This window comes from Nematocida major (genome assembly GCF_021653875.1).
Source record: "Nematocida major strain JUm2507 chromosome Unknown 2433, whole genome shotgun sequence".
NCBI classification, from domain to species: domain Eukaryota; kingdom Fungi; phylum Microsporidia; genus Nematocida; species Nematocida major.
In genome coordinates, this window is record NW_025952936.1 from 1 (window position 1) to 10154 (window position 10154).

The 10154-nt window shown below is 52.7% G+C and overlaps 3 protein-coding genes across 3 annotated transcripts; 1 reads left to right on the forward strand and 2 right to left on the reverse strand.

Annotated features, from left to right (window-relative positions):
- NEMAJ01_2004 (uncharacterized protein) lies at nt 1-2477 on the forward strand (the record flags this gene model as incomplete). Its single annotated transcript, XM_047915842.1, has 1 exon — nt 1-2477. A coding segment is annotated over one exon (2477 nt), but the record flags the coding sequence as incomplete, so codon positions are not given.
- A 511-nt stretch (nt 2478-2988) lies between these two features.
- On the reverse strand, nt 2989-5688 carry NEMAJ01_2005 (uncharacterized protein; the record flags this gene model as incomplete). Its single annotated transcript, XM_047915843.1, has 1 exon — nt 2989-5688. The coding sequence occupies one exon, from the start codon at nt 5686-5688 to the stop codon at nt 2989-2991; it is 2700 nt and encodes an 899-aa protein (XP_047771800.1).
- A 1482-nt stretch (nt 5689-7170) lies between these two features.
- On the reverse strand, nt 7171-9717 carry NEMAJ01_2006 (uncharacterized protein; the record flags this gene model as incomplete). The annotated part of the gene is made up of 1 exon (XM_047915844.1): nt 7171-9717. One exon carries the CDS (start codon nt 9715-9717, stop codon nt 7171-7173), a length of 2547 nt encoding a protein of 848 aa, XP_047771801.1.
- Between the last annotated feature and the right edge of the window lie 437 nt (nt 9718-10154).

The following is a 10154-nucleotide window of genomic DNA, read 5'->3' on the forward strand; positions in this document are numbered from 1 at the left end:
GGTTTGTGTACTCCGAGCTGAGTTACATGCACAACAAGCGCTTCTTTTCGCCTGAAATAGAAACCGACTACAAAGTGGAGCCCGTTGGGGATGTTGAAACCACAGAAGAGCACAAATACACAAGAAACGCGCAGAATGACAAACCATATCCGCCTGCAGAGGGACCCGCTCGGGGCTCCAAGCCTGCGAGCACAGACTACACTGTGACGTACCACCGCACCCTCATCGAGATGTTTCCGTCTGTCGACGGGCACACTCTGTCGGTTGCTGTCGCCCGAGATGACTCCTTCTTCCAGGCTCTGCAGAGAATGCCCAGCAAACACGCGCACTACGTGCTGGCTGCGCTCCTCCTGCTGAGCGAGGGAATAGACGTGCCCATCAAGGCCACGCAGAAAACAATCACACTGGAGATAGGCAGCATAAAAGTTGGAGCAGACTCGTGCAAAAAGGCTGCCCAGGTCATAAACTTCTTCAAAGACAGCAAAGGCAAAGGAAAACTGCCGTGCACGCAAAGCGACTTCAACACCGGCGACTTTCTAAACACGCCGCAGTTCCTCATCCAGGCGTACATCTTTGAGTACATCACGAGCAAGGACGACGCCCTGGACTTCGCAGCGTGCGTGCACAGCATCCTCAAAAGCCTGCCGGAAAAAGACTGCAAAGACGTATACAGCGCGTGCTTTGTGAGGAGCAAGGCCGAGGGAGACGAGTTCCTGTGCCAGCTTAGGATGATTCAGAAAGCCATGAAGAATCTGGACTCGTTCCCGTTCGCCAGCCCAAACATGCTGCCGGCGTACACAAGCGTGCGCGCCTGCAAGAGAGGCCAAACCAAGTTTCTGAATGAAACCTTCAGCAACTGCGTGGAGACCGGCCTGCTTGCGCTCTTTTGCTGCCTTGCACACGACCCAGTCCAGAAAGAGTACGACGCAGACGCCATGCTCGGCGAGGAAAAGGAGGGTGAGGAAACAGAGGCCCTGCATACATTCTTCCAGTTAGAAAGTGTCACCCCAAAGGTGTGCGCCACCAAAGAGACGATGCAGGAGTGGAACCGCGTCGTGTCTGACCTGCAGAGCGAGCACATCGCGTACAAAAGGGAGAGCCGAAACGAGGTACGCTCCGGAATTTTCAACGCTCTCTACGTTGTGGCGGAGGTGACGGGCAGACGAGAGCAGGAGGAGCCGAGAATACGCGAGCTTGCGCAGATGCTAAAAGGCTGCAAAATTCGCGAAGCCTCTGAGGACGTGTTTGAAAAAGCACAGGAGTACGTGGCAGAGCTTTTCGCGTCCCTCTCTGTGGACAAATCCTTAAAAGTCGAATTCTCCGGCTTGATGGTCGACGTCCGAAGTGATAAGAAGAAAGACCTCTACGGAGAAATCACTCTGAAGTACACAGACAAAGACAGCGTGATAGAGCAGGGCATATGCATTGCCTTTAAGCCCAGGCACCTTACAGTTACTTTGTGCCCATGCGTCTTTCTTTCTATTAACAGCGAAGAAAAAGAGGCCTTCTTTGCGGTGGACAGCTGTCTAGAGCCCGAGACTTTTGCTGAATGCCTGCTTGCCAAGTACGCAGACGCGTGGAGGGCCAGAGACGCGGACCTCTACGAACCAAGCTTTACTGATGACATTCCGGAGATCGCAGACCGCCTAACGGCAAGTGAGGTCCTGAAGCACCCAAACCAGCTTTTCTTGCACGGAAAAGCCCTGAGATATGAACAGATACAAGAATTCGCCGAGGACTTCACCGGGCATGCAGCAGCAAACGGCATCGAGCTCGCCCAGGAGCATCCGGGCGTGCGCCTCCTCTCAAACATGCTCGGCAGCCTTCCGCTGGACGACTATGCAATGCAAATCGATGGGATGCAGCACATAGTCTCTCTGGACATGCTGGGCACGCTGTTTCCAAGAATCGCCCTGTCAAAGCAAATAGCTGCTAGAATCTATAGAAACACACACACTATCGCCAAGCTAAGGAGCTACACCGAAGACAATTGCGTGCCCACAGCAAACGCCATTATGAAATACCTCAGAGAGTACAAAGATAAAGCAGACAAGCCTCTTTTCCGGTGCTGCAAACTAACAAGCTTTACCGCTGCCTCTAACTTCTTGTTTCCCGTTTTACTTGCAGACAAGTCAACGCGCCACACAGACGAAATTAGCGCGCTTATTATGGATGTGGAGGAGAAAGACCGGGAGGAGGCGCTGGACACCAAGGCGGTCTTCGACCTCTTCGTGTTCCTCGCCAGCTTGCAAGACAAAGGCATCCCGCACGAGCTGGTGCTTGCTCTGGGCAGCAGGCTTGGGCCAAGGTCGATCCCGGCATGCAATAAAGCCAGTTGCATGGCTTTTGTCAGCAGCCAAGAAGCCTCTGCGATTCTGGAGGCGCTGAACACCCACCAGAGCGCCCTGCAGCAGGCGCCCAACAGAGCGGAGGTGTTCAACGGCGTGATGGACATACTCAAGTCCAGAATACACTAGGAAAGTTGCCTGGTGCGCATGCACGCGCACGGCCAAATGGCACGGCCCGCCGGCTAGAGAAATGCGCCTGCGCACTATTCTGTTAATTTCTTGCTCTTAGCAGTATATATGCATGCGCTGCGTTTTTATACAACTTGTGCCAAAAAATAGAACCACACTTCTAAAAACCCTTTTCATTCGGAAGCTTCCTTCCGGCCCTGCAAAGCAAAAATAAAACTTCTCTAGACTAGATTTCAGCCTGCGGCCTTCTTCTCCCGCGCCCACTAAACAAACTTGGCAGTTGCCTGCTCCAAAGCGCACATGTTTTTTCTGTTTTATTTTCCATAGAGAGTCGGCCAAAGAACAGCACGCAGTGCATGCACTTCTGCGCTGCCTGCGAGAGCCCGCACTTGCCTATTTGTGGCATGGAACGAATGGTTGACAGCAGCCACACCACACCCGCGGCTTCGCCACTTGGGAACTACGCAGCCCGAGAGCAGATAAAGGAAGAGCTTCAGCCAATGCTTCCAAGTCAATCCTGGAATCTAATGCATACTTGGCGGTAGAGTTCACACAGCGCTTCAAACTTTGCGCGGCCCCCTCCCCCTACAAGAACATTTCTTGCTCTATTCAGGCCGTCTAGTGTAGAGTTTAGATTTACGCGCTGCCAAAAATCGCAAAGGTCACTAAGCTCTTTTGCAAGATGCCCCGGCTTAACAGTCTTGTAAATCTCGACAATTGCGTCTTGATTCTCCTCCAAGCCCCTCCCCAAAAGAACCGCCAGCCAGGACAGCCGCAGCGCATTGGTCAGGGCCTTGGCCGTCACCAGGTCTTCTCCCGCGTTATCTGCTAGAACAAGCGAACATACCTCTTCTAGGGATGCCGCCGGGTCCGCCGCAAACAGAAACGTTCTATACTTTTCTATAATCGCATGCCTATGCAGCAGCTCACACCTGAACAGCGGCTGGTTTTGTTTCTCTGCGTACGCTCGAAGATACGACATAAGGCTTTCCCGTGTAAGCAAATCGGTATTTTCGAAGGGATACGGCACGAAATGCACATCAAGCGCGTGCAAATTCCAAAGTTGCATCTGCGACTTTTTGGACAGCTGCAGCGCTGGGCACAGCACCCGCAGAATGCCGGTGACTGCAGGCACTTTCAGGATACAATGTCGGTTTGTCGAGTCGCTAAGGTCAATGCTCCCTATCACGTTCGCAATCAATCGGCCTACTGGGTGTGCCGGGGTCAGCGCAATACTCTTCTGCTCGGCATACAGCACCAGCGCAGAGACAAGCTCTTCCCTGAAGCGCGTGCCCAGCACCATAAGCACGCCGGTCGGCCTGGCCGGGCTGCACTCAACTGCCCACCGCGCAGCTTCATGCACATCTTCGATTGTTGTGCTTGGAAAGTTTAAAATGTCCTTTGCAGCCGCCATTCGGTGCATGCACTCCGCAAGCACAAAGCCTGAAAGCCGCGCTTCCTTCCTGTACTGTGCAACTGCCACGCCCAACACATTCTCTTCTCTATTAGAAAGAGTTCGGCGTGGCAGATTTAGATTTGTCACCCAAGTCTTTTCTTGTGTGAACACCACCGTCATTTCATATCTGTTGGTGCGTTCGGACACATGACGTATTGTAAGCATGCGTTTTTCGCCTATAAAGGAGCCGTAGTTCTTTCTAATCTTCACCTCCACACCTTTGTCCACTGCTATTGAGCGCAGCAGCGCGTAAACGCTCTCGATCGCCTCGGGGCCCAGTTTTGTCCTTTTTTCCGCATCCATCGCCGCTTGGTGTGCTGCCAGCTCGTCCATCACCGCCTGCGGCCGCCCGGTCATCTGCGCAAGCACGCGCATCTGGTTTAGAAACGTCGGCTCCAAACTCCCCAGCGCCTCCACGAACTGCCTGTGCACCATGAGCCACAGGTCTCTTCGTTTTTGCGCATGTTCTTCCTTCGGCCAGCCCAAAAAACAGCTCTCTTCTATGTGTGTCTTCACCGCCTCAAAAAACGCTCTGGTTTTGGCCACCTCTTTTGTTTCCTCGGCCCCGGCCAGCAGGCCCTCCAGGCTGTACGCGTTCTTCTCCGGGTCGTATGCCAGGCACGGCAATAGCAGACACGCACCAAGAAACCTGCAGCTCGTAGCATGCTCGTCAAAGTGCTCCTTCTTCCCGTCTAGGGCTATGTCAATTACGACCACATATTCGGCTTCTCTTTGAAGGCAGTCAAGCTCGCCTATGTGCTCCAAGGCCGCTAGAGCGGAAAGCCCCTCTAGAAACGGCGCGAGATGCGCTTGGGCCTCAGGCAGCCGGCTCGCAGGCACAAACAGCCGCCCGGCCACGCTGCCTGGGTCTCCCACACTCTCGGCCAGGCCCATGCCCTCCAGAAGGTTAAACATGCACTCCATCACAGACATGAGCTCCTCCGCGTTTTCCACGTACTCGCCTATGTACGTGAGAATCAGAAGCTGCGGGCTCTCCAGAAAGTCTCCCGTTTTAAACTCTTCGTATGTGCTTGGCTGCATGTGTATGCCTCTGTGCCGCTTGAAGAAGTTTACCACCTGCCACGTCTCGGATGGCGGACCTTCTCCACTGTCCACAACTGGCACGCATACATCCACCAGCGCCTCCTCGCAGTCTTTTCTTTTTTTTAGAATCACTTTGTTCCCAGCGGTCTCAATCGGCGCGTCCACGCCCTCGCTCAGCAGGACCAGCGCAGCCAGCACGTAGTGTGCCTCTTTTTGCGTTCTGCAGCTCTCCCGGAGGAACTCTGTGAAAGAGCACGGCCGTCCAGTTTTAACCGTCAGGCCCCCCTTCTTCTGCAGCCCGAACATATATACAAGCGCTTGGTGGAACGCCACGCTGTACCCTTCGTCTCTTGCAAACGCTGCTGCACTCGCAATGCTGTCGGGAAGGTGGGCCCTGTCCTTCTCCGGCTCTCGCACATATGTGTACACCTCTCCTCTGTATTTGTCCACTTGCCCGCTCGGCACCAGGCTGAAGCTCGTGTCCAGCCCGCACGAGTACCTCCGCATATTGTACACGTACTCCAGCCAGACAAGCCTGGACACACATACCGGGTGCCCCACCCACTCCGGGCTCACATACACGTCCTCCCCACACACGCGGCCCACAGGCCTGCTTTTGTACGCCAGCATCTCTCCGCATGTTATGTGGCTGCATCTTGTTGCCTGCCCTGCCGCAAGCAGCACATATAGAAAACCAAAAAGCAATCCCATCTTTGGTAAAATTGCTTTTTCGTTTAAATGCTGCCCAGAAATCAGCCGATCATGGAAAAAATAAAAAAAAGCTGCCAAACTCCCAAGCGGGCAAAAGTCGCTTCTTAGAGCTAGAAAAGCGCTACGCGCTTTGGGGCCCAAGCCTGCGCCTGCTGCCAACAAAAATAAAATGCAGGCATGTGCACGGGCAGCTTATACAAAGTTGGCACTTTGCATGCGTAGTTTGTTTTTATTGTCATAAATCCGGGCAGGCCTGTGCCTGGTCTAGAGCCAGTTCCGCTAAAGATTTGCTAACCTTTGGAGAACCCCGGCGGTCGGCTTTAGATTGACTTGTTTTTATGCTCTTCGAATTTCTGCGCGTCTTTTTTGAAATTGCTCTCGTAGCTATGCTTATAAAACAATCACTACTGTTTTCAATTCTTACGCATCCATATCAAAAATAAGTTTGCCATGATCTTGGCGTCTCCGATTGGAGTGAGAATTCAGAGAATTCACTACATTTATATAATTTATACTAGCATGCAATGTGCACGCACAATCTAACTAGTTCTTCTCAGTATGCACACACACTCTGCACATGATTAAAGCCCGGAGTCACAAGCCAGCCGCTCTCTGCGCCTCTCTAATCCGCCCTTTGCTTTCTCTGTTTCCAGCCTCTCTTCTAATGCCTCTACCGCCCACACCTTGCGCTCTTTTCTACTATACTATACTACCAACATACTCCAAAAAATAAATTCTTCGTTCTAGTTTTTTTCTCTTCAGCCTCTCCAGAACACTACATTTTGTTTACTTTATTTTTCTTCTTTCCCCCTTTAAGGCTTTAACCATAAACTGCACTAAACATGCAGCATTCCGCAGCAAGGTACGGGCTAACAAAGCGCTTGCCCTCTCCTGCTCCTGACCTTCTGCTTCTCCAAAGAACAACAGACAAATATAGCCACTTGATTTATTGATTGTTTCCCTGTGCACACCCACCCCAGTGCCCAGGCTGGCTCAGGGTCTTTCGGGACTTGCAGACATAGCGCACGAAAGGAAATGAAATGCACCCCGATGCATTTCCCTCCAAATCAAAAGTTTCCTTCCAAAAGCCTGAAGAAGGGAAATAAAATTTTCTCAGCCGGCTGCCAGCACAGCAGGAGCTGTCGCGCAGCTCGGACACGAAAGCGTGTGCCAAGGCACGTTGCTGGGCGCACAGAAGAGATCCACAAAAGACCCCTGTCCAAATACAGAGTTTTGTCTGCACTTGGTGCGAGGCAGAAAAAGCACAAAAAGAATTTGCTGAAAATGAGCGAGACGCACAGAAAACACGCAAAGCAGCCAAGGCTTTGAAAAGCCCCGGCTCTTCCCCGCGCAGCACGCTGAAAGATGTGTCTAACGAACTATGTTTATTGGCTGCGCACCGTCATGTTTTAGACAGTGAGCGCTTCTGCAGAGTGGGCGCAGAAAAAAGCACTCTTTTTATTGGAGCGTTTCCTGCGCCACTCATTTCTGGCTCAAATCACTTCTGGCAGAAGCCTTACACTGTATTTTCGGCAGCCTCTTCATATACCGGAAGCGTTCCTCCCAGGCCTGCTGCAGCTGCGCAATCAGAGCCTCAGCCCTCTGCAAATCCTTCCCCGTGTGCTCTGCCTGCAAAAGCATGCAGATCTCTTCCAGCACTTCCCACGGATCGGCCACATATGTCCACGCGGAACTAATTAAGCCTTCGGCAGCCTCTTTCAGCATCTCGCACATGTACAGCGGCTTGCCTGCCCTCACGGCATATTCTCGGAAATACCGCATCATGCTTTTGCATGTAAGAACATTCGACTCTTCGATGGAATGCAGGTTGTTATAGTCGGCAAATTTCTGCGAACACCAAATCCCCCGATGCAGCTTGTCAGACAGCTGCACCCTTGGACACAAGTTATGCAGAGTCCCGGTGACCACAGGCACTCCAAAGGCCCTATTATACTGCGCTGCCACGCGGCCAAGGCTGATACTCCCTATCACGTTTGCAACCAGCCGGCTTATTGGGTGTTCTGGAGTCAGCGCAATCTTTTTGTGCTCGGCATACAGCACAAGCGCAGAGACAAGCTCCTCCCTGATGTCCTTGCCCGCAACCGGAAGCGCCAAAAGCACCGCATTCGGCCTGTCCGTGCTGTGCTCGACAACCTTTCTCGCGGCCTCCCGCAACTCTTTGGTTGTTGCGTGTGAAAAGCTCTGCGCGGCTGCCCCTATCGCCATCTGGTGCATGCACTCCGCAAGCAAAAAGCTCGAAAACCGCTCATGCTGCCTGTATTTTGCGGGCGCCACGTCCAGCTTTTCCTGCAATTCATGGTAATAACTTAAGTGTGGCATAAACAGTGATATCTTCGAGAAGCCATTCTGACTGAACGACAGACTCAGATCTTGCTCGCTTAATTCGCCTATTTCCGCATACTCTACTGTAAGAAGATATCTTTCGGAAAAAACGCGCTTTAATTGATTCTTAATGGTCACTTTCACGCGCTTGTCCACTGCTATCGAGCGCAGCAGCGCCTGAACGCTCTCGATCGCCTCGGGGGTCAACCCTGTGCTTCCTTCGGTGTCCATGGCTGCCTGGTGCGCTGCCAGCTCGTCCACCACGGCCTGCGGCCGCCCGGTCATCTGCGCAAGCACGCGCATCTGGTTTAAAAGCGTTGGCGCGGCATTCCCCAGCGCCTCCTTAAACTGCGTGTTCATCTTGAGCCACAGGTCTCTGTACCTCTCCCGTTGTCTGTTATTGGGAAACCCCAAAGAGGAGCACTTTTTTTCAATGCATGCCTGCAGCTCATCAAAAAATGCCCTGGTTTTTTCCACCTCCTCCGTTTTCTTACCCCCGCTCAGAAGGCCCTCCAGGCTGTACGTTTTTTTGTCGGAGTCAAACGCAAGAAACAGCAAGAGAAAGCACTCTCCAATAAACCTGCAGTTTGTGCCGCGGGCGTCAAAGTACTCCTCCTCCCCGTCTGAGGCATCTTCTGCTTTATTCTGTACTTCTGCTTCGCTTTGAAAGCGCTTAAACTCTTCAAAACGCTCCAAGGCCGTTAAAGTAGGAAACGTCTCTAGAAACGGCGCAAGATACGCCTGGGCCTCGGGCAGCCGACTCGCAGGCACAAACAGTCGGCTGACCACGCTGTCCGGGTCCTCCATGCTCTCGGCCAGCCCCATGTCGTCTAAAATTTCGAGTGCGCACATCATCACAGACATAAGCTCTTCGGCGTTTTTCACATACTCGCCTATGTACGTGAGAATAAGGAGCTGCGGGCTCTCCAGAAAGTCACCCGACTGGAATTCCTCATACGTGCTCGGCATCTTGTGTGTATCTCTGTACTGCTTGAAGAAGTTTATCACCTGCCAAGCCTCGGAAAGCTGCTCTTTCCCGCTATCTAAAGCTGCCCCTCCTATGCGGGCATCAACCAGCACGCCATTGATGCCTTTTCTTTGTCTTATAATCATCCCCTCTTTGGCCAGCTCAATCGGCACGTCCACGCCCTCGCACAGGAGCAACAGCGCTGCCAGCACATAGTGCGAATCTGTTTGCGTCTTGCAGCCCTCCCGGAGGAACTGAATAAAAGAGCCTGGTCGCGCGCACTCAACCGACAGGCAGTCGTACTCCGGCCCGCTAGATTTCCGCAGCCCAAACATCTGGAGCAGCGTCCTGTGGAACTTCACGCTGTATCCACCATCGCTAGTAACCATTCCCGAATGCAGCTCGTCCTTCTCCGACTCTCTCGTATATATATGCTTGTCTAAGTAGTTGTTCGGTTTGCTGTCCGGCAACAGACTGAAGCTTGTGTTCACCTTGCACGAGTACGCCCGCATTTTGTACGCATGCCCCAGCCGGCAAAGCTGCGCTATGCACACCGGGTGCCCGCCCCAGCGCGTGTTCACATACACGGGCTTTCCGCACACGTGGCCCACCGGCCTGCTTTTGCATGCCAGCATCTCTTCATGCGTCATGTATATGCATTTTGCTATCTGCATGGCTGCAAGCAGTCCGCATAATAATCCTCCAAAACGCAATCTCATTTCTGAATAAAAATTCCTTTCTATTTATGCGTTTTGCTGTGATCAATTGATCGTGCCTTTTGGTCATCACAAAACACATTAACATGTATATTGCGCGCAGCCTCTGCTCTCTGGGCTTGCAGAGGCCCACCTCCATAAAAAAACAAAAGCAAAAACCTGCTGCACAGGAACAGCCTACGCAGAGCAGAAAAGGCTTCCACTTTTCCAATCCGGAGGCAATCCGGCAGCGCTTCAACTCTTTCTTCCTTCTTCGCACATTTCTGTTTTTGCTGGCTCCTGCGGCCCAGCTCCGCTTGAATTTCTTCTCTGCGCGTTTCCTCTTCCGCGCTTTGCTTCTCTCTGAATCTACTGCCCGGGCCTGCCCCACCTTCACCCGAAGACCTCGGCCTAGCCCGAGTAATAGCCCATGCTTTCTTGTTTGTGCGCCTTTCACCAGC